At 48.9% G+C, this 23,258-nt stretch overlaps 7 protein-coding genes across 7 annotated transcripts; 3 read left to right on the plus strand and 4 right to left on the minus strand.

Moving 5' to 3' along the window:
* Positions 1-2,639: 2,639 nt before the first annotated feature.
* Positions 2,640-3,246, minus strand: FPRO_13319 (uncharacterized protein; the record flags this gene model as incomplete). Its single annotated transcript, XM_031222757.1, has 4 exons — positions 2,640-2,850; positions 2,908-2,972; positions 3,103-3,161; positions 3,222-3,246. 4 exons carry the CDS (start codon positions 3,244-3,246, stop codon positions 2,640-2,642), a joined length of 360 nt encoding a protein of 119 aa, XP_031088185.1.
* A 3,295-nt stretch (positions 3,247-6,541) lies between these two features.
* FPRO_13320 (uncharacterized protein) lies at positions 6,542-7,595 on the minus strand (the record flags this gene model as incomplete). Its single annotated transcript, XM_031222759.1, has 4 exons — positions 6,542-6,937; positions 6,994-7,073; positions 7,136-7,214; positions 7,263-7,595. 4 exons carry the CDS (start codon positions 7,593-7,595, stop codon positions 6,542-6,544), a joined length of 888 nt encoding a protein of 295 aa, XP_031088186.1.
* A 2,792-nt stretch (positions 7,596-10,387) lies between these two features.
* On the minus strand, positions 10,388-11,911 carry FPRO_13321 (uncharacterized protein; the record flags this gene model as incomplete). The annotated part of the gene is made up of 6 exons (XM_031222760.1): positions 10,388-10,710; positions 10,768-11,234; positions 11,283-11,397; positions 11,451-11,471; positions 11,531-11,654; positions 11,726-11,911. The coding sequence occupies 6 exons, from the start codon at positions 11,909-11,911 to the stop codon at positions 10,388-10,390; spliced, it is 1,236 nt and encodes a 411-aa protein (XP_031088187.1).
* Positions 11,912-12,353: 442 nt separating this feature from the next.
* Positions 12,354-13,742, plus strand: FPRO_13322 (uncharacterized protein; the record flags this gene model as incomplete). Its single annotated transcript, XM_031222761.1, has 4 exons — positions 12,354-12,704; positions 12,761-12,982; positions 13,064-13,599; positions 13,661-13,742. The coding sequence occupies 4 exons, from the start codon at positions 12,354-12,356 to the stop codon at positions 13,740-13,742; spliced, it is 1,191 nt and encodes a 396-aa protein (XP_031088188.1).
* Positions 13,743-15,050: 1,308 nt separating this feature from the next.
* On the minus strand, positions 15,051-15,388 carry FPRO_13323 (uncharacterized protein; the record flags this gene model as incomplete). Its single annotated transcript, XM_031222762.1, has 2 exons — positions 15,051-15,135; positions 15,204-15,388. 2 exons carry the CDS (start codon positions 15,386-15,388, stop codon positions 15,051-15,053), a joined length of 270 nt encoding a protein of 89 aa, XP_031088189.1.
* Positions 15,389-16,026: 638 nt separating this feature from the next.
* Positions 16,027-18,135, plus strand: FPRO_13324 (uncharacterized protein; the record flags this gene model as incomplete). The annotated part of the gene is made up of 4 exons (XM_031222763.1): positions 16,027-16,665; positions 16,719-16,890; positions 16,952-17,040; positions 17,095-18,135. The coding sequence occupies 4 exons, from the start codon at positions 16,027-16,029 to the stop codon at positions 18,133-18,135; spliced, it is 1,941 nt and encodes a 646-aa protein (XP_031088190.1).
* Positions 18,136-19,854: 1,719 nt separating this feature from the next.
* FPRO_13325 (uncharacterized protein) lies at positions 19,855-21,851 on the plus strand (the record flags this gene model as incomplete). Its single annotated transcript, XM_031222764.1, has 4 exons — positions 19,855-20,409; positions 20,517-20,578; positions 20,633-20,838; positions 20,884-21,851. The coding sequence occupies 4 exons, from the start codon at positions 19,855-19,857 to the stop codon at positions 21,849-21,851; spliced, it is 1,791 nt and encodes a 596-aa protein (XP_031088191.1).
* Positions 21,852-23,258: the final 1,407 nt, after the last annotated feature.

The following is a 23,258-nucleotide window of genomic DNA, read 5'->3' on the forward strand; positions in this document are numbered from 1 at the left end:
GAGCTTCTTAGAGTGCTCTCCATGGCCTCAAGACCCGGCCAGTTCCCATCTGAGCTTGGTGTAAGGCACAGCATGCATACCCTTGCATGAATGCGAGGCCGAGACCCTGCAATAATTCGGGGAGGGAGCCAACTTTGATGAAATATACGAAATTTGTGTTGATTGAATCATATCATGATTTATTAATTGTTAATGGCCACTTGTTATGTCACTGCTTCGCCTGTACGGACTGTTGTGTGGCCGTGGTTTGGAACTCCGTCTCATCTGCTAAACCAGGATTCCCATACTTGAACCCCCTCAATGATGTCAATATCTTCTATTTTCCAGTACCAATGGTAACCTGAATAATAGTGTTATCACGCATTGTCTTTTGCCAGAAGCACAAACAACTCATAAGTGTCATAGTCTTCCACTGCATGCCCCCATTCCATGCGTGGCACCGCTACCAACAAGTTGAAAAGTTCCAATCACCGCTTCCAGCCCACACAGCCACAACCTAGTGACCGTCTTTTGTAATTTCATTTCCCCGTTCTGGTTCATCGTTGGGGTTGCTGTCATTAGGCTCTTCGGCTCCGTGGCCCAGCCGGACAGGCTTCCAGCCATATCTTGATGCTCCGACGCTTTGACTTCGCTACTGTAGGAATGCATCCATTGGATTCATTCGGTACGTCGGTCTGTGTCTTGGCCAACTTGTATGCCAAACCAGTATCAGCCCTTGAATGTGTTCCTGTGCCGTGGGATTACTCTGCCTGATGATTCGAATCCATGGGTAGAGGGGAGGAGGATACCGCAGTCGATTCTTCATTTGCCTTCAAGCTCAATACCGGCGAGGATAGGAGAATCGGAGCTGGGGGTATCGTGTAGGAGCAGCTGCCCGAGCCTCCCAGCAGGAAAGCCTATGGACTCGAGGTTCTCTTTTGGATATTCCTAGGCAAGCGATGATCTTAGTTGAAAGCCCTTCTGGCATAAGGCGCGTAGTACACAGGAAATACCTCGTCGGACCGAACGAGGCAACATTTCGGGTACAGATTTTGAGTCAGAGTGTCACATTGTAGTGATTTGAGGAAGGTGATCGCAGGATCTCTGGCGTTGATCATCGTTTGACGAGAGGCGCCTGAACTTGACCGTTTGCCTACGCGTGAGGCCGATGGCTTGTATCTGTCGTGTACTGGAAAAATATCAGCTGGTGAAACTGGAGAAAAGTTCAAGACAAAGCGTTCCATCTCACCAGGAACGGCACAGTCAGGATGTCCTCAACACAAAATCTCAGAGATGTGCTGGCTGTGCCGCAGGGAAGCAAGCTGATAGAGAGGCAGAATTTGTTGTAGTGCGCACAATCTAAGCCGAAGACTCTGCAATAGGGCTGAGTTGACACGGGCCACTCAGGAATGCCCATCATACAAGTGGACTTCCGAATGCCTTCATATAGGCGAATATGCTGCATAGCACAAGCTCGATGATGACTAGGTTGCTGCCAAGTATTAGCATTTTCACAAAATCAATCTCGGAAGAGATTACCCAGAACTGTGGCAGTTGATGGTATGTGCTGATCTGTGACTGGCCTCGACAGCGGCAGGACAAACACGTCACGTAAATAATACTATGGTTAACTGATGTGCATTTGTAGTCCAAGAATAGTCGATAGAGCCCAACGAGACAGCCATCAGAGGAAGAACTGTAGACGTGTAGCCTACAATTGAATTTTGATTCATTGTAGAAGGCGACATAGTAAAGGGCAGGCTATTCTCCTCTCGGGGAGGAAGAAAACATGGCCTTGAACTGGGGCGTCAAAATAAACTCAACACGAGGTATTGTAAGCAAACTTATGCTAAGTTACCTAAGCCTTTTTGTCATTTGGGATCAAGGTCCCGAGTTTTCTTTCCTCCCCCTGAATCCAGCTACGTTAGACCCCTTTTGGGGTTGGGGGCTGCGGGATTCACCCACTACCTTGGGCTGCCTAGTCAGCCTTTTGGCCGGCCAGTGACGCCTAACCGTTACGCTACTAGCCCCCGTAAGGTAGAAGTGTGTGAAATGTTTCCCAGATCCACCTGTTGTGGATTAGGTTATGGGAGATATGCCATCTGCCGCTGAGCATGTTTTGCCTGAACGCTTGTGACCAAGTCTTCAGGGATAGTGATAAAGAGAGGGAGGTACGGGTATTGAGACCCGGCGAGTCTGTGAGAAAGAATTTGATTTGCTGGCTGGTTTGAGAGGATACCTGGTAAGTTTCCCGAGTACCTCTGGAGGAAGAGTGGGCAGTTAGACGAGTCGGAGAGTGGTGGCGAGATTCCCTTGGCTAAGATTGACGAGTTCCTTTGGGAGATGCTTTAACGAAGCATTCCACCTGAATGCACATTGAAGTACTGTGATGCGTTCAAGTCGACACGTTGACTGCCGGAAGGCATCTCCTGCGACTTGGAGCTGCTCCTGTTGCGAGGGTCTGCGTCCATCCTGAAGTGGAGTTTTGAAGTGCTACTGAGTTTGATGCATCAGGGAGTGGGAGCTCATTGCGAGCGTTGTCTTGTATTATCTACCAATGTGTTAGCTGAGGGTACGTTGCCCCTAAGAGTTGAAAGGTATACCTTGAACGAAGAGTTTTCGGAGCAAGAAAAGGAGGAAAAGAGGAGTATTGATAATTATCAGGCATTTGCATTAATGTGCCTATGACGCTCCGCCACTGCTCTACTTGGTGACAGCCTTGGTGTGAATTCTGTGTGGTGATATGAGGCGGAATTCCTGGACTTGGAGTGTTGACGAGAAGAATGTTTTGCGGCCGGTAATGGGGCGCCAGGATGGACAATTAGAGTGAAAGAGAACTTGAAACCTTCCCTCCTGTGAGTGATCCGGCGACTATCCCAGAGACAACGTTAGCCATGAGTGAAACGATGTGCATAAGATGGTTCTTACCTTGGGCCCCTTCCGGGCTTCGAGCGGCGGGCAGGGCATACAGTAGGCGTAATGATGTTTATACCCTGCCCACCCGCCATTGAAATCCAATAAAAACTTGCCCCCAAAATAAAGAAAAGTCATGCTTCATTGGTTTGGTCCATGCTGAAGAAGTCAGCCAGGTTGGCGGCATCAAGCACAGTATCAAGAACTCACCGGATTGCCCGCATGGACCAGCCGAGTGCACCGATGGCCACTTGAAATGTCGGTAGTGGCTATTGAGGAGTCAGTGTGTTCATGCCAAGATCGAAGGAGACCAGAAGGGGTGACTTTACCTGTGTTGCGGCCATCGGTGCACATTTTGGGGGCCGTCCAGCATCGGGCTTAAGTTTGCTGAATGTTTGATGATTTGTGGAAAGCCCGATACTGGACGGCTAGGCCTTGTTGATGGATGAAAGGCTTGTTGGGATAGAAAAGGGGGATGGCAATTTGTGGTGTTTGTTGTGAGGAAGAAGAAAAGAGGAGAGGGAAGAATAGCGGGTGGGCTTTTATAGGATGGAAACCCAGAAATGAAGGCAGCACAGGAAGCACTAAAGCCTTTGGGGCCCAGGGGTTCAATCACTGAACCGCTTGATCGGGTGTATTGCCCTCCCTAGGTGCGGCCGTCACTCCTTTGCTTTTCGTCTGATATCAGTTTGTTGCAGACAAACAATGTTATATTTTGTTCTTAGGACCCCAAATATCCATTTGATAATATCAAGCAAGTTCTAGATCAGCCTCTCCAGTTTGCATCATCTCGTGCATCTCCTGGTCGGTCTTCTATTGCTCGCTCGCGACCGTCTTTGAATTTCCCATCAAGGTAAGCATACCCTACAGTTCGAACAGCCCATTCTGCGCTAATTTAATGCATAAGATGCGTTCTGTATGCTCGTGGAACCAAATGCCCTGTGAAATAGTCACGGATCTCCTTATTGTCTACCCAGAACTGAACCTTCAGTACCGCCAAGGCCAAATCTGACCCTGCCCCGAAGAACGCCTCCTTTCCAGAACTGCTTTCTCTCATACTGACTCGCCGAATATACCGATCGTCAGGTATCCTGCACGATAGTCTCCCTAGAACTCGCGCTCCACCTCGGCTGTGCCGAACCTCGAAGCACGATGGCGAAGGCTTCCTTGACTGCGCAGCCACGAGACGTGCCCCGAAGATCAGATAGAAAGCTTGACAACAAGCTAGAAGAGACTCGCCACATAAAAGCTATTTCCGGAAATCCCACCCTCCGAGGCGAGATCTGTCCTGACCAAGAAATCCTACCGAAGGATCAACTCCAAGGTCAACCTGGAAGCTTCGAAAACAACGCTTAAGTAGCATGAACGAGGAATGATGCAGCATTTCTTGTACATTTTTATCTTTATTTCCACGCAAGGGTGAGCTTGGTGCGTATCGTGGAATCGATCTTTGCATGGAGCACACAGAGCCAGGGACTGCCAGAAGAATCGATAAGGTTACCGTTTACCCACCAGAGCTTCAAGATACAAGAGAAGACTCGCCTTACCAGTGAATAGTAGAGAGGTATATGCTTTACCCCTATTCCACCTCTCAGCCAGTAATCGACAATCAACTGGGCACTGGACCCTCAGTGTCAGGGTGAAGCCTCCCGACCCAGCATTGACGTAGGTTTCGAGGTGAGTACTAGCGTACCGACCACCCTGATAGTTACTTTGAGTCCATATCCCGAAGTGTTGGAAAGCTAATCATATCCAGTCTTAGATTCCGTACTTACGTCCCGACTATCGAGCCAACCGTCGTCTTCTATCTCGAGCGTATTCCTATATCAAACTTAAACAAGTCGGACCGCCTTGGCCTCTCAAGTTTGAAAAATTCCACACCAAAAAGTTCCCTAGTGTGCAATTCGAAGGTCACGACCCCAGGGTGCCCCCTTGTTCTCCTCTTTTGATGTCTCAAACAACCACTAGCAACTTGCCGGCCGCTGAACAACTCCGATCATATCATCTTGGCGACAGTTCTTCTATTTGTTTTGTCTGTACAGTTTGGAGATTGGAGGCTGGAAATCACGGCGAATCCTTTGCTTGGCGAAGTTATTCGGAGTCGTGTTGCTTTGTAAGTCAGGCTTGTATTACTGTCCAACGACAAGTCACTTTGTTCCTCGTTAGCAAAGCTTTGTGTGTGAAACAATCTGCCTCAGAACACTAAAGATATCTTCAATACACAGCATGCTCGGCTGACATTCACATCTTCTCCTGGGTATTGCAGGGTGCGGCCGTGCCTTTGGATCTGGTTCGTTGACTTTCATACCTTCGATACACCGAGCCATTCTGCCGGGACATCTACTACAAATGACGAAACCCCCATTATCCAACCCTATACGAGCGAATTGAGCCCCTGAGGCTACTCGAGCATTGAATAGAACCGAATTCTTCCTAGATTTGTCGAAGTAATCCGATCAGACGGTTTGAAAGACGACGAGTTATTCGACGACTTCAAATGCACGATCAGCGTACCCAACTTGAATAAAGACCAACGCAACTCACGACATCCTCGAGAACGATCAATAGATTTACAAAGTATTTCTTGGCTCGTCTACTAGGAACTATCGGCCGAAGTAAGAGAGCGGCGGCGATTCGCTGCTATGGACCGACCGGGTGTCCATGCTGCTTATATGCGCGGCCATCCCAGCAATGGACGGAATGATATCTCGGGCCGTTGTGAATCAAGACGGAGGCCGGCAATTCATGGACCGCGTCTCTGGCCATATTACCAGCCCCCATACATTCGGGGTGCCTTTCCTTTTCAAGGAGTCCGGTTTGACTTCTCCGCCAGTCTGTGTGGACCTTGGGCCGATTCGTTCATAGAAGACATGAAAGTCTCTTTTTATTTGTACAGGCGACATTTAACCCATTTCCGTCGTTACTCGTCGGTCACACGGATGCCCATATTGGTTGAACAGGGTAGTGGCTTGAAGTGTATGTCTCCATCTCGGTCTTCAAACACTCAGGGGCTTGGGGTTGGCAGGATGGCAAAGGTATCTGAAATCGAGCGAGTCGTGCTGACTTGATTTGCTAGCCAGATATTGGATTGTTGGCCAAGAGTAGCAACTCTCTCGTGACCACTACCTGCACGAAGAAGTGCCCAAAGAATAGCTGGCATTTTTGGGGTTCTTCTGTTTGGAGGCCGACGGATGTAAGTGGACTTGCGTTTGGTCCGTCAAATGAGTCGGACAGAATAGACGACGGGCATTAGGAAGAGGTCTACTGGGCCTGTACTCAATCTACGTAAGTTTTTGTTTGTCATCTAGGATAGATCACAAATTTTTCACTAGTGACTGGATATGGAGACAGGCCATGTTGAAAGGCCTTGTTGGATATCCAGCTTGGTGGCTTACTGTCTGTTCACCCACTGATGTTTTTCGAGTCTCATGTCAGATAGTATGTGCTCATGTGAAGTATCGGAGATCCCAAGGTTGGAGTCAGATGTATATGTAAACAGCAAGCATAGACAACGAAAGAACCGACTCGTTGTTAAAGAGGTTAGCCTTCCATTTTCAAGTCTGAGACAGTCTTTGGACCAATCCATCGAATCTAAGCAATACTTGCACGAAGAATACAAGAAGATAGCTTTCCCTGCCATGAGATCCTATCAGAGGAGCTCGGACACAGCCAAAGCCAGGGGTATCATAGCCAGGACAAGACCAGGTACCAATCCCGCCGCAGCATTACCGGGAGCAGCTGTAGTGGCCGATGGTGCATCACTTGCGGTGGCGGAAGCATCGCTGGCTGTGGCGGAACCACTTGTCGCTGCAGTAGCAGTAGCCGTGCTGGTTTGCGTTGACGTACTCTCCTCCTTCAACGCCTTCTCGTACCGCTCAACGACAAAGTCGACCACCTCTTTACCGTACTTCTCAAAGTAGCTGCCATGGGTCTCGTTGTTGTTACCTGTGTCACAGTACACATCGCCAGTGTCACAGTAGGAGCGGAAGATGTCGCTGTAGTTGTCCTCGCACAACTTTGTCTCGTTGCTGGGACGTTCGAAGATCTGTCATCACGCGTTAGAGTTGAGACTGGTTCCACGACATGCCGTTGTGCACTCACTCCGTCGTTTTTGCTAGTGCCCTTGTCGTACGTCAAGTTTGCCACGTGGCTTGGGTCGCCGAATGCGATGACCGCAACGACTGCTTCATTTAGTTTCTGTGTTTGTAATAGATAGATGCCTGCAAGTTTGGCCATTACTCACCGCTGTCTTTGACAAGACTCATGGTCAAGGGCTTGTTTTCGCTTCCTCCACAGAGCACATCGGTTGCAACTTGTCCACCCTGATCTTTTGTTAGCAGTGCGTCTTGCATCGTTCAAGGTCAACCAACCTGAGAGTAGCCAAAAACGGCAATTTTGCCATTAGGGCACGAGCTGTGATAGTCATCGAGGGCTTCAGACAGGGCCTTGACACCGGCATCCTCGGAATCAAAGTAGTCTGGGTCTTGAAGAGTCGCGGGGTAGTCAAGAGGGCTGACAATTGAGCCATTGACGCGTTTGCTAACATCCTCTGCGATCTCGCCGATTCTTCCAGATCCCTTGTCCTCGCCGGTGCCACGTACAGCAATCATGTACAATCCATCCGCGCATTCCGTTTTCTCGCCCTTCTTTTGACTGAGGACGGTGGCCGCAAAAACGGCAGCAGATAGAGCGAAGGGACGCATAGTGGCGGTGGAGGGTTAGAGTATGACGAGAATTTGTAAGGAAAGATGAGAGTCAGAGCTGTGAGAAATGGGTCAGTCAATTTGCGGACAGGTCCGGTGATTGGGGGTATTTATCTCATCTCCAGAGGAACCAGCCTCTTCTAGATCGACCAGGTTTATGGCATAAATATTCGTTTTTGGATCGGGAGCTTCCAATGGTGGTTTAGTTCGTAATAAAACGATGGAGAATCCTTGTAACCCCGCAGGATGTGATCCGAGGTTTGTCTTAGCTTTGGTTTGGTATGGGGCTAGTGGATGAAATTCCTTGTGAGAGGTGAAAGGATAAAGAATGGCCAGACTTATTTGCTGTTGATGTCGATAGTGATAGCGATATGCTTTTGATGGTGCAAGGTGGCTTTGTTTACCTGCGATAGGTCAGAAATCAAACTTCACATCGACACTCTCCAATTATGCTGTACTATCCCAAGCCATGCTGACTGAATGTATAGTACCTAGTTGCATCCGATAACATAAATGCATCGAAGGAGCAAGATGACTGCGCAAACAAAAAGAAAAACCTTGAGAATTTTCATCTTTGCATTTGACGAAGCATTTGGATCTGTATCACTTGGTGTTGTTGAACGTTACACACTTTCATTACCTCTGGGTACTAGACTAGGTACCCTATGGTGGTCTGTGTAGCACAATAGACTACAGCACTCTACTCAAACATGCGTTTCTAGAACAGTCACTTTGCAGTTTTTCGTACGCCGAGACACAATACAAAGATTGTACAAGAATTGCATCTGAAACATGAGGTAGGATTTGATTTGTACACGTCAGAACATGAATACTCACATCAAGGTTCTTGTTACACTAAACTTTTACGCCACAACTGCTACTGAATAACCCGTCTTAGCTAAGTAAAACAGGTGAAGCCCATCGACTCTCTAGAAATGGAAGTTTTCGAGACTTTCCCCACTGAGGCAGCGTCTAGAGAGAAGGCTCTAAAATGATAGCAGAAGCTGCCAATATGTGAAGGCTTTTATTTAGGGAAAATTTAAGATAAAATATCCCTGAGATGGCCTATGGACTAAGGGAAATTCATGATGGCAAAATTAGCTGCAAGTATGCCTCTGACGTTGAAGAGAGAAAGCCGGGAACCATGCGACATTAGTATCCAATTCTTCAGATGAGTTCTCTGGTGCTTTACAAAGTTGCCAGTTAGCTACGAGTCATCCGTTTGATGAAGAATCGATAGAGATGCTAGTTAGTGCCCTCGCATCGGTCGTGTAATAAGTCAAGTCCGTTGATGAACCCCTAAATCGAAAGTTGCAAGACCAGCAGAAACATGGTATTACATCAGGGGGGCCTCAGTGTTAAATCGAAGGCTGCAGGAACTAGTAAAATCAAACACGTTCTTTGGCTATTGGAGGATCGTCGTGTCACTGGCACGCAAAGGGGAAGGTAACGTAAGCATAAGTTACTGGCGGAACATTTTCGGCTACGACCTAAGGTTGATACCCCAGCCAGAGCTTGGTAACGCAACGGCACTTCTCTACAGACGTTCAAATATTGGGACCTCTTCGTTGGATTTGATGAAATCAACAAAAGTCTTTCCAACGGCCGTCTACACAGTATTCGAGTGTCAACGAAGCATGCCACAGCATATTCTATCTACCTTCAAGTCTCGAAGAAGCCACGCCACGCTGCGCCGCGGATCAATGGCCACAAACGACCACCAACTTCAAGAGAGCTTAGAACCACGGTACTGAGCGCGGATAAAAGCGACCAGAGTAATCACATAGGTTTCGGATTCCTGTAGCGCTACTTGTTCACGGCGGGAACGCCTCAGCTACAACGAGAAAAAGAAGAGAAAGATTGGCATGTGTAAGGCTCTTACAAGTTCAACCATCAAGAAGATTTGGCTTACTGCGACACAGCTTGAAACGACCATGACCGAGTCATTGAATCGATCTCCGCAAGGTTTGACCCGCGGGGCGAAGTCCAGGGGCGCGTACCGAGAACGCAAATAACACCCGCCGGGCTACACAACAACAGAGGAGCAGGAAGATCCCAATCCCGATTACTTTCGACTCGTCTAGAACTCGTGTCGAGAAAGAGGCCGGGAGCCTTTTGGGCACAAAGCTTATGGAATGTTGTCTAAGGGGTTGACTGCCGCCTATAAGGTTAAGCTTTAGGCTGCGATCCTGAAAAGTTGTACGGCTGGGCAAAACCAAACCGCCCAAGGATTTTAGCCACCTCCGGATCCCAGTACCTATCAGGGAGTTGTGGAAAGTTCTCGACAAGATGAATGTCTTGAGAAAGTGGGAGTGTATATTGCCTTCCAAGAGCTGAAGTTAATTGGGATTTTTCAGTGTGTTGGCTTGATGTCGTTGAGATGTCATAGGTTTTGACCATCAAACGACAAGTGGGAGGCTCAAGCACTTTTCGGCGTCAGGAGAAAGGACCACGGTAAATGTGACTATTTTCTCATTCCTGCGCCGCCAGCCAAAAGCGCTCCTTAGAGGCCTATTTCCAGATCCCGATACCAAGGGTTCTGCGGTTGCCTGAACCATGTTTGTGAGAGTCTTGTTTAGAGTTGGTAGACCTGACAGCTGATGCTTGCGTCACGCGCCTTACTCGCTGGGCTGGACCAAGGGACAAGAGACTGATGCAAGCTTGTGTTGGAAGAATGGTTGATAATTACACAAATATAATCACACCCAATAACATATTGCGCCTAGATGGGTGGAATTTCGCATGCTCGGGTGCACTGTACTTGTTCCTTTGCATTCGCTCGTCTTGACCTCCTAAGCCTGGCCCTTCAACCTCGCTTCAACACAGCCACCAGGAACGCCCGGCACACGCCAAGTCTTGACCAGTTCGAGTCCAGAGGCGTCAAACATCTTCTGGAAGCCTGCTTCAGTACGCTCCTTTCCGCCCATCGTCATAACAGCCTGATCAAGAACAGCGGAGGCAAAATCAGCTTCTCCTACGCGAGGAGCGAGGACCATTTCGCAAATAAGGACTCGGGAATAAGGCTTCATGGCTTCGGCGAGACGAGTGAGGATTTGTGTTCCAACGGCGTCTGCGTAGTCGTGTAGGATCATGCGCATAAAGTAAGCTTTGGCCCCTAAATTCCGTATCAGTCTTGGTTCTTGTAAGTTGTGGGTTGGGAGGAGTAGCTTACCTTTTACAGGCTGCTCCGTCATAAAGTCATGCTCAACAAGTTGAACATCGTCCGGGAGGGTCTTTTTCGATTTCGCAAGCTGTATGACTTCCGGTCGTTCTTGAAGCACGCAATTCCGGGGTGATAGCTCAGGATGAGCTTCGAGGATCTTGTTAAGGACTGTGCCTTCACCACCGCCAACATCCACAAGCTCTATGGTGGCGTTGCCTGTATCTGGGGATTCGTTCTTGAGGGTGCTAAAGTCAAAGTGGCCAGTAACAGGAATTGCGACATCGATGCCGGCCATGCCTGTCTGGAAAGTTTGGAATCTCTCGGGATTCTGCATCATGAGGCTCCATACTGGCGTTCCTTCTTGCTTCCAATAAGCAGTGTACGGGTTATATAGGGGGTCTTGAGGCTCCTCGTATTTTCCTTTCGATACAAGATAGTCGTCAAAGTTGTGCATATGTTTGAACCATTCATCGTACCTGCGAGACGTTGGATAAGCCTCAACGCCACTCAGCGCTCAAACTTACATTGCCAGGAACAAGTAGCCCGGCGCAGGCTCATCGAGGATGTAAGCCAATGAAAATTTGGTGTGCTTATACTCGCCGCCATCGGGCTCTGTTTGGTCCAGGAATCCGGAAGCAACTGCAGGAGGATGTGAGACTATGCTGACCGAAGCTCTTGGCAAGGGGACTGACCTAACACGCGCCCCATTCGCTCTAAGGTGATTGGAATTTCAGTCATGAGTCTACAAGGCAATAGTGACAAGGATCCCTACCTAGAAGCGAGTCTTGGACGCCAGTGGCTTGAGAGAGATCTTGAAGGGATATGGACCCTGTGGCGGGAATGGCATTGAGGACCTTGAGCTTCATAAATGTTCGGATAGCAACCAATTCGGCGATCTAAGAAATGCGTGAGCGGCTCAATGCCTTTTGACCATATCTCAAGAAGCTGGAGCGAAATGACGGCTTACATTGAGGCCGTGGTAGTTGGGCTTCTGATCTGGCGTGATGAGGGCATTTGTGAGTGTCCTTGCTTTTTCGAGGATCTGGACCCTGGACATGTAACCGTTCAGGTCTAGAGCATCGGAATAAGCCTTGGCGGAATCGCTGAGGCTGCTGACTAGATCATTGATCTCTTGTTTGTTCGGGAGTGCCATTGTGACGGATGCTTCTTGCAGATGTTTGTGTTTAATCTGTTGGCTCCGAGGTAGCACTACAGCCAACAAAGCAATGACATGAATGAGCTGAGGATAGAGGGGCAACCTACACCCTGGTCGTGACCAGTCCGAAAGGGGATCTAAAAGAGAGAAAATACGTACCTTGGAGCTGGCTAAGACACTTGCAGTGGAACCATTCAATCCTCGCCATACTCTCACAGGTTTAGCCTAACAAAATACCCGGCTCCCCTAAAAGGCTAGTGGCCGCGTCCCGTGCCAAAAACAGGGGTTGAAGATGATCCAACTCTTTTCACATTACGATTGATGATGGCATCTTGGCCATTTCTTCTCAGGATCTAACATATTTCGACAACGAGACCTCTGTGTCTATCGATGCGAAGCATATCGACTCAAACGTCACTTCCGTGTCATCAAATCCCCAATGCTACCTCCGCTCCAAGATCAACATTCCCCAACCCGAGAGATCGGAGAGGGAGAAGCTAAAGCGGGCCACGTAACATCAGACCAGGCCCGAGACCCAGATCGTGGATATCAAGAAGAACAGGGGCTAGTGGATAGACCGCCGTCGACATCACCAACACAAGCTTCAAGCCGCATCGAGCCCGACATCTTTGACAACGATGACCTCGAGGATGAGCTCTATCCAGAATCAACGAACACGAGCTATTTGACGTCAATTGCATCGGATATTCGACGCGGCATTCAAGAAAACGGTCGAACTTACGGTGTCTATGGCCTGCACAAAGCCTGGATCCCTAGTGATGATCTCGAGGTAAACGAAATGCGCTATTCGTCTCAGAAAGCTCGAATACTAATTAGAGTTGACAGGTTGAGCGCAATGATCTCCAGCACTGCAAGTTCACGATGCTAATGGGCAACGAGCTTCACTTGGCCCCTATTGTCGATCATCCGCAAAAGATCCTCGATCTTGGCACTGGATCAGGCATTTGGGCGATCGACATGGCCGAGCAATACCCTTCAGCCAAGGTCATTGGCGTCGACACAACTCCGGTTCAGCCAAACGTGATACCGCCCAACTTAGTTTTCGAGGTATGTCAGTCGACCTCGGTGGGCACGCCTTTGATTTTTACTGCAGTGATACAACACATTGAGCCATACTGATGTCTCCAGATTGACGATGTTGAAGATGACTGGCTTTGGGGCGAAGGAACTTTCGATCTCATCCACGGCCGAGAACTCATCATGGCCATTCGCAACTGGCCTCGTCTGATGGAGCAAGCTTTCAACCACCTCAAGCCCGGCGCTTACTTCCAGCTCTCTGGCTCAGTTCCCGACTTCAAGTCCGACGACGGCACACTGCCCCCTGATTCCGCTTACATCGAGATGGGCAAGATCTATTTCGAGATGTCGCAGCGCATCGGCTGTTCAGGCTGGGAACCGACTCGCTGGAAGGAGCACTTTGAGAATGCCGGCTTTGAGGATGTTGTAGAGCGCGTCCTCAAGATTCCTACGAATCCTTGGCCCAAGGACAAGCATCTGAAGGAAATTGGGGCGTTTGAGCTTTCGCATTTTCGAGATACCATCGGAAACGTGTTTGCTCGTGGGTACGAGCAGATCCTCAACGGCAATCCGAATTACTTCCAGGTACTACTGGCCAAGGCTCGAAAGGAGGTACTGAACCCCAACATGCACAGTTGGGTGCCCTTGTAAGTGCTTGCTTTTGCCCCTGATTTGGAATGTAGTTAAGAGCTAACGAGTGTCTGTCAGCTACGTTGTGTATGGCCGGAAACCAAGAAGCTCAGCTACAGATCAGCCACCACATCAGAAGTCCGCTTCTCCGGACGCATAGTTGACTGGCTGCGAGAGCTGTGTTGTACTGAGCCGAAGCTGAGCAAGGGGTATGCAACAGGACTTGCAATATCAGCGTGGCGGTATAATCCATGGCTCGATGAATGATCCCCAGCGTACGACTTTCTATTTCTGAAGCCTTATCACTTCTGGCTTCTAGGCATGTTGTAGTCTTGAATATCGAGCATCTGAGACTTTTATGGAGTCTCAAACTTACTGTCAATCTCAAAACCAAGCAATTTCTACCCAATCTCGCCAAGATGCAACATCATATGTTACATTATGACACCGAAACGAAAATTCTGCTCACGTCTTTGGGGTTGGTTGGACTAGTAATATGCTAAGAACAGAGATGGTAGATAAAAAAGATGATGTTGTGATAATTTCATGTTAAATTCACAGAAAGTAGTAGATTTCAACTCCAACGATAGGTCAGATTTGATTACTGTTAGAGCAATGTGGGCAACATGCCATTACAGGGGGGGGGGGATTTAGGGACAGGAGTGTTGAAAGGTGACCACTGCCTGCCTGCACCTCCTAACGAGGTCCGCTAGGGAGTTCGCCCGCACATCCATGGCTGTAGAGTTACTTGCCTACCATAAAGTACCTTAATGCTGCAGTAAGATAATTCAGAACACGATGCTCACTCTCGGGATATAAACTTGGACCCAAGAACTTTCGGTGACAACTATTGAGTCTTGTATGATATCAAGCCATTGGGGCTGTGCAGTGCGCTACCATACGAGCTTTCCTTTGGCAGTCAAATGAGTCATTCTCCAGGTTTTCTTTCTGTGCATTGATGCTGTAGCAACTGGTCAGGAATTATGGCGTCATGTCAAAGTTGCGAATTGCCAAGGCAGAAACATTTTTTGCAGTTGAGATCTGTGCCTGACAGTTCATATCACCATACGGAACTTGGAGCGTCGCAACAGTGTCGTAGCACCACGAGAATCACTGCGAGCAGAAGGAACAGAAGAGTGGGAGAATACTTGATTTAGTTCTCAAGTAAGTTTGATTAATGCATATTCCTCCACGATCGTATCGTAAGAACAGGTTCCCTGGGCGAGGACCAGATGGCTGGATGCTACACAGCTACTCCTAGGTACACCGTCAAACAGTGTAGAAGGCTTTGGAAAGAAAAGAATCTGGTTTTGAATGAATCAGCAAAATACCCCTTAATGAGAGGGCAAACAAGGAGAATGTCTTACTGTTGTTGGCACTCGAGTCACGCTCAAGGCAAAGTTCAAAAAAGGCATTCGCCATCCCGGGTAACATGAGCGTAAGAGAGTCAATAAAAAGTACAACGCGTTCACAATTCAGTCGGCGCAAAGAGAAACCGAAGGCTGTGGCTCTCGGGATAGTGTTTGGCAACATCGTTGCTCAGGGGGCGTCGGCTGTGATTTCAAAGTCAGCCAAACTTTGCATAAAAGGTCAAGTTTAAATACTCACCGAAGATGCTCACCACATGAGATCGAGCTGGAACCCGCCATCCACTCGGCGGACGTTGACTCCACGCTGGCGATCTGGGTTGGGAATCCGGTGGATGGTGAGGCCGTAGCGAAGGGCGAGGAAAAGGAGGAGCCACAGGGAAAGCTGGCCGAACCACTCAGCACCGGGCATGTTGTGGGTATAAATGTCCCAGAACATGTCGAAGTGATTTTCCAGTTTGTTTGGAAAGAAAGTAGATATCGTGTCGTGTTGGAGTGTCTTGAGTGCAGCGACAAGTACAGGTGTTAGTTGCTGAGGGGAAATTTGTGGGCGGCCCTAGCAGGAGGTACTAAATTTTTGTAGCCCACTTTGGTCATGCAGCTGTGCATCCCGCCTCTGAGCTGAGCTGACATGGGCTGGGCTGGGCTGGGCTGCACTGCTATTGAGTCACTCCGCTCTCGTCTCATCTCCTCTCCCTCTCTCTCTCCAACCCACCATCAAAACGATCACTCAAAACAACATCTTTCGGGTGGTGATAAACAATCATTTCCTCTTTATTATATACGCAAACAACAACATCATCATCATCATCATCCTCTCTTCTTTCCAGCTCGTATAAATCACCGATAACAAAGAAGAATATCCTGCTTCGTCGGGCTCGTTGTTCCTTGCGCTCACCAAGCACGCGTCAAGGTGATCCTCTGCAAACTCATCCTTGTTTTTCTCCTCTCTTCTTCATCTTTGAACATCACAGACTTCCTCTGCAATCCCTCTTTGTTCCCACATTCCAAACGTTTACTCCCCTGCTCTTCTTGCTTCCCTATCACAAAGAGACACTCCGCTGCACTACAGCAATCATGGGTGGCAAGGCCTTCTCTCACGCGAATCCTCCTCTGGAGACACCTCGAATGTCTCACGCGGCATATCTTGAGGCCAAAAACACAGTCATTCGACGGCTAAATAAGAAATTCCACTGGATTAATGTTCCGATGGAAGGTCCCGGAAAGGAAGACCACGGGGACGTCGATGTCCTCGTCTGCGAAATGAACGGAATCGATATCCTCAAGGAGAGTGTCCTCGATGCCATCTCTGACGCCCTTGGCGCTGAATCCAGAATCATTGCAGGTGGCGCCAGTCACTTCGCTGCTCACTTCGCTATCCCATGGCCTGAGCATATCCCTATTCCCCAGACAAAGGGGAAGGCAACTCTTCTTCCACCGGTTGTTTCAATCACTCCGCCGTCACCTCCGGGCCCTTCTGCTCGTTCTTCTCTTACCATCACTCCTGGAAACCTGTTCAAGCCTTCTGGCGATGCTCCTGCACTTCCTACTATCAGCACTGCTACTCGAAAGCCTCCCCTGGATTCAACCTTGCCTTCTCCCTTCGGTCCACACCCTAACCCCCTTGGTTCAAACCCTGCTCTCTACATCAAAGAAGCTTCTAGTCCTGACGCAGAGCCAAATACCGAGGAGTACTCAAAATCAAACCAACAAACCGTAAGTCGATGCCCACTTGCATATCCACGAGTGAAGCTTACACTATGTTTTAGGACGCTACAGGTGCAGGCTCACAGATCAAGCCCTCATCCAAAGATTCTGATGGCGTTAGTATCACCTCTTCAGAGCGTAGTCAAGCATCTGCTGCAACGGCTCCTGTGACTGGCAAATGGGGAACTATCTCTTATCTCAAGGGAAAAATGAAAACCAGTGGCTCGTCTTCTCGTACGGACCTTTTCCTTCTCGAATACCTTGTTCTTACTGATCAAGCTGCTAACATGAATAGGTTCCTTTTCATTGTCTACAATGTTCAAGCGTGGCAAGTCAGGCCGAGATTCTGTTGCATCAAACTCTACTCACGGAACTCTTGAAAAGGTATTATCATGCAAGGACTTAACCATGTTCGCTGTTTTCTAACGATAAACTCAGATCAACAGTTCTTCTTCAGAGCCTGGTGCTACCCTTCCAGCTGTCACTGGAACTAGACCTTTCAGAATCAAGAGAAGAACTGTCCCAAAGTCGATCCTGACTGATAACCCTTTTGTTCCCCTCCCTACGGTCCCTGTACACGAGAACCAAGTCCAAGATTCTCCTCGTATCTTCATCCAGGTTGACGTCAGATACTGTCTTTCCAGGAAGCAAGCTAAGTACTTGCGCTTCTTCGAGTCGCACGGCGACTTTTGGCAGATCCTCGGACCCATCATTCGTCCCTATGGTCTTACCGTGGACGACAAAGGTCTTCACATCCGGGTGCCAGAAGGAGAACAGATCAACCGTAAGAAAGCTAAGATCCTACTTACCAGCAAGCCTGATGACATCCTGCTATTCCTTGGACTCCCCGTTGCTGAATACTGGCGTCCCTTTGCCACCACCGATGCGATGTTCGAGTACATCACCAAATGTCCCATGTTTTCTTTGCCACGCAGCAGCACCTTAGAGGGAGATATGAGCCTCGGCACTTCTAATGATCGTCGTCGTATGGCCTCGCGTCCTGTCTATCGAGAATGGGTTCAGGAGTTCAAGCCTCGCCTCCGAGAGAAGGGGCTGTATTACGAGAACCCCTTGACCCGTGATGACATCAGGGATAAGGCGTTCAATACTTTCAAGATAGAATCTGAGTACCACGCCCGAGTCCGATCATTCATCCGGGACTCACAAAGAGACGAGCTCAGGAAGTACATCAGGTCGATCGTCCCCCAGGCAGAAGACAACTCCACCCAGGCCAAACAAAGACGATCCAAGACAATTAAGGCCATGCTTGCCATCGTCCTTGATGGCCTCGATGCTTCCGAGTTCGGAATCGCCGCTCCGTCCAACCTCCTCCGGGGGAACGGAACGTGGGACATGCCACGCACCAAGGATTGGATCCGCACCAAGGTGCACTTCATCGGCCGCTATGCCAATATGAGCGCGGCAGAAAAGGAGAAGTTGAGGGCAGAATCGACGAGGAGGAAGGAAGAGCGCGGCTAGGGTCGTCGCCGCCTAACCATCAACGATGTCCCCGAGGACCAACCCGGGGAGCCTGAGCCACTCCCCGGCCAGCTTCCCTTGAGGCTGACTCAACTCAACCTCGGCGCCAGCCAGTAGGCTGGCTTGCCAACCATCCTCCAACCAAAATTTTGTTCATATTTTCAAAGGTATGCTTAGCTTATCTAGATTGATATTTTCACGAAACTAACCATTCTTAGTTCTATTCCACAATTTCCAACGGTAGTCGATCGACTACATACGCGACGCACGTAATCTAAGTTTTTTTCTTGGAGCAGTCGGAGTCAGGCTGTTTCTTTTCCGGGTGGGAGGGAGGGCCTATATAGGCGGAAAAGTGTATATACCATTTGCTACAATCGGAGTTTTTTTTTTGGTACTATTATCAACTGTCCCCCAAAACGCACTTCTGTGATTTGTGTAATCTGTAAATCTGCTGTCTTATGAAGTCCTTTGCACTGTTGCAGTCTTTGTACGCCTATGTGCTATTCTGCATGTAATGCGTATCACCAAATTGTCTGACAGCAGGTTTGTTTGATATCTGTTACTTTGTTGACAGCCTGGCTTCACAGGGGCACGGATATCGTTTTCAGTAGGTTACAGTGGGTTCCTGGGCAGTGATATGATCTTTGTACTTGTGAGGTGCAGAATTCAGCTAAAGCATATGACCTCATCACGCTTCTCCCAGCTGGAACACTCCCCATTATCTCCCCAGCACCAGCAGTAGACGCCTCTGGAATTGTTACGCTAGGGTCACTGGGCTGTAAGGTACTCTTCATTCTGTTTCCAAATTATTTCCCATTATGTTGCTGTGATATTACGCGAGGACTGGGACCCCTTTTCCCACAGATTCAGTATCCAAAATCTAACGCCGAAGCGCGAGCAAGACGGGTAAACCTTTCCCGACTTCCTTCTAGCAAGCCGTCCCCAAACACAGTTTTTTTCCTTCCCACTCCCCTCCCATCTTCACTCTCACTCCCTCTCCACCTCACAACTTTGGGCCCACGACATTTCCCTGGCTGTCTCTACTGGCCTTTACGTCTTTACCGACGGGACATTTGGGAGTATTTCCCTCTGCGTTGTTGGGCCGCACCGTCCTTCTACCCGCACGGTCGGTCCTCTTCCAAGCCCTATTCAAGCCCAGGGTGGTCCTCTGTTGCCGTGCTCTCTTGACACTTGAAATCTACAAACCACCAATACGCCCAAAACACTTCTCCTTTGAGATCTACAGAAACGGCATTCACATGGGTAAGTGGCTACCACTCTTTCGCCATCATCATCTCACGTAGAAATCACAACTCGCTGACTATCTCGTGTTCTTCACAGCCTTGGCATTGGCCACTTTCACGTTAAGGCCACGATAAGATTTTCTCCTACACACAACATCACTCTAGCTTTTGATTCTCCTCCAAAGGTATGTTTGCTTGCCCATTCTCCTCCATTTCCGTCTGCCTATTACGAGCATATCGTGTTCCTATCTTCTTCCTCTCGAGACCAAACGTCACAAAGCCTCGCCTGCACCTCAGTTCCCTGTCTTTCACTCCTGCAGCTGGTCTACTAAAGTACCTTGAATACCGCTGGGTTGGAGGATGCCAGAGCCAGGCCTTTCGAATCTTGCCACACCTTGAAACCCATATCCTTTGCTTGCAAATATCCGGCTACCTAAGTGTGGCGGCCTCCTAGCAGAGTCTGCTCAACTTCACTATGTCTCCCGATCTTGTTTTCAATCCTGAACTCGCCAAGCTGACCTTCTTTAATTCCAGAACTCTCTCACTTTTCTGGATCCCAAGTTGGGAGTTCGAAGAGGAAATGTCCCGTCGTTGGTTTTCCGATCGGCTCCATGATGCCTGGGGACGAGTGGCTGGTCGCCGTGGCCGGCAAAGGGACCAAGAAAGCCAAAGCTCTCAACACTATGCGGAAATAGTGGCTGCTCCTGATGAGAGCCCGGATAGGGCCAACCACCTCCACCTCCGTCGAGGTGCTTCTCTTCCAGATCTCCTGGCCCGTGCCGCCCTAGATCGTAATCCCCCGCCGCTTCCTCTTGATAGCCAAAGCCTTTGGGACACTCCAGCACCTGCCCTTTCTCCTGCTCAGTCCCAGTCAAGCGGTGATATTGGGTTCGGTACTTTCCTTGGAGAATGCGAAAGAGAAGCATCTCGTGAGGATCAGCATTTTATCCCAACGGCTATCATTACGACTCGCAACACTGGGTCCATCGGCCAAGGGACTGAGGATCAGCCTTGGATGCTTCCCGGTCAAGTAAGTCTCACTACAAGCCCTGACCTTGACAATGGATACCCCCTTTGATCATCAAACCTGTGGCAACACAAACATTTGTTATCAATGTGAGCTGACTATGGAAATAGGATTTCTTCCCTGAGAGTCATCCACTGGTTCCTAGCCATCTGAGAACGGGATTATTTTTGAAGTATGTCCAGCGTACGCTTCTTTCTTCTTACCACGCTAATTGTGACTTCTACAGCTCTCAACCGGAACATCGCACGCTTGAGCCATGCGACTGCTGCAGCCCAAAGCTCTTGGTCGGAGACTGGCGGGCCTTGACTCTCGACCCCCTCACGAATACCTTTACTCGTCACGAATCTTTGGTATCGTACTCTGAGCTTCGCGGCCGAGACCATCCCAAGTCCCAAGGCAAAACTTTTGCGATCCCAATCAATGTTATTACCAGTCAGCCAGGCTAGAGGCACCTGCTGCAAACATACATTGCCGAAGTCCATAGCGATGTCTTTGCACTCCTACTTGAGGTTCTCGTCTCCCCGAACGGACTGATTGGCCAAGAAGACGAGCTTAACCTCCCGCTGTTGCTTTCTACATTGTCATATGCTCTAGGCCAAGGCATGACCCGGGAGACTAAGAAGCTCAAGAGAACTATTGATCGATACATCCCCCTCCGAATGTTCCACCACAATCCTCATACCAACTCACCTCGTCTGGAGTTTGAGTATTACGAATTCCGCTCCGAGGAAGTCTACCGAGCCTGGCTAGTAGTCTCTCAAGATGGGAGACTCCGTGAGTACCTCTCTCCCAGTGAGGCGGTAACTCTCTACGTCTACTTAGTGCCTCATTGGTGTTGGTCCGGCTGCATTCACGACTACGACGAAAGGTTCATAGAGCACACAAATACTGCCTGGGCCTCTATCAAGGGCGATCCCGGGAGTCGGTTTGAGCAAGTCTTTCAAAGTTTTTTCAACCGCACACGACTTGGATTGCATTCTTGGACTGAAAGCGATGCCCTCAGTGGTGGAGACCAGATATCTTTGACCAATACCGAGTCTCACGAAGAAGCTCTACAAGCATTCGGCAACCAACCCCAAGCCCAACCAGACGGCGCTCTCACCCTCTATGGCGTCCCGTTCCAGAGAACTCGGGAGGCACCGCATCAAGACCACCCCCCAGTAGGTAGAGGTGACTTGGAAGAAACCCTTCGGGGATTTCAGGGGGGCTCCCACCGGGTTCTCGATGCACTTTTCACTGGTGGTCCTGGGGAAATTGTTGATGGGTCAGTTGAAGATGGGGGTTTCAATGGTATGCCGGAAGGTTCGGGTCATGATCAAATGCGTGGAGACCAAGATATACCTTGTATTGTGCCTCCTGTGGCTGTATCTGATATGTCCGGTAGTTCAGCGCGTGGCATTCGTCGAGTTCGCAGAGAGACAGCCGTATTACCTCGGGTTGATTGATTGATAGTTAAAGCTTATCACATTCCAACGAGATATATCAAGCCAACACGTTGAACACATTCCAAATGCATGGAAATTTTCAAGAATATGTATATCAGACTTCGCATCCGTTATCTATGCCATGCACCTAGGATTAGATTCCTGTCGTTGGACTTTTTCCGTATTCCCCTGTCCAAGTTCTCGGTCATGCCACCCCCAGAATGACTCGGATGCAGATGCGCCATATCGGTAAGGATCATGAAGCCATAGCAACAGTGTTGTAGAACAGCAACAATGATCCTTCAGGTCAAAGCGAGCACGCCCCAACCCACTTCAAAATCCCATCCTGTGCTGGACACAGTATCTTGTTACAAACTCTGTTTTCCTTCTTCCGGTGTAGTTCGCGCTTGGAAATTTATATCAGTTCGCAATGTGTTACGAGGGAAAGGTGCGTTCGATTTTATTTGGGTTGTGGAACGACTCGAGATGCTGTTCATCATCATTGTTGACTGACTTCCATGATGTAAGACAGAGGAAGAATATGAAATCAAGTTTTACTGTCTTTTTGGGTGTCTGTCGAGTCTGTTCATCCGTTTCTGTACATGCAGAGCTGATATATTGTGAAGTACTTTACAAACTTTCTTTATCCTTGCGACTAATTAAGTTTGGAGATAGTACTATCTGCCAACCATGTGATCTTCCGGAACGCCACCTCCAGCATAGGTCACTCTGTGATCAAGAAGACCACGCCGATTCAAAGACTTAAGGCGCTCGTTCATTATTCTTTGCGCTGTCTTACATCACTCACATACGCCTTCGTCAAGAAAATCCAGCATATTGCAAGATCTTACGATCCTTAGTCATAAATATTACGTGTAAGACAAGAATTCGACTCCCAATGCTTTTCGTCATAGGAGTAACTGGTGCAGGCTCTGGTGCCATATGCTCCCCGGCACTATCTCTTCAAGCTTGCTTCAAGCCATGAGACGGTTCGAGAAGATGTTAAAGGGGCAACCCCTCATCTGCAATGCCAGTGTCGCCAAAAGTCGGGCCCCATCGCGGTTGCAGGGATGGAACGCGCACCTAGTCATTTTCAGACACAGTCGTTCGATGATAGATGCTACTTGCGCCAGAATATCTCGGTTTTGGGATAGCTCAATCGTACACCTATATAGTCAAGATGGGTTCGATCGCCAGGGACAAGCGTGGCGTGTTTTCAAGTTGTCGGTTGAAAATCTCTCGTACTCAAGGAACTAGTCTAAGGTGTCGATATCCGCAAGCAGATGGAATAACCGTCACTACGCATTGGTCTTCTGTAGAGCGGCTGAAGATACGCGGGCGAGGAAAGAGTTTGTTCGAAAAGCGGCGCAACATAGGAGTAAATGTTGTTAATTGCATATGCTGATCGTGATGTCGGCTTCCAGAGGT

The sequence above is a fragment of the Fusarium proliferatum genome, assembly GCF_900067095.1.
Source record: "Fusarium proliferatum ET1 genome assembly, contig: FPRO_scaffold012, whole genome shotgun sequence".
NCBI classification, from domain to species: domain Eukaryota; kingdom Fungi; phylum Ascomycota; class Sordariomycetes; order Hypocreales; family Nectriaceae; genus Fusarium; species Fusarium proliferatum.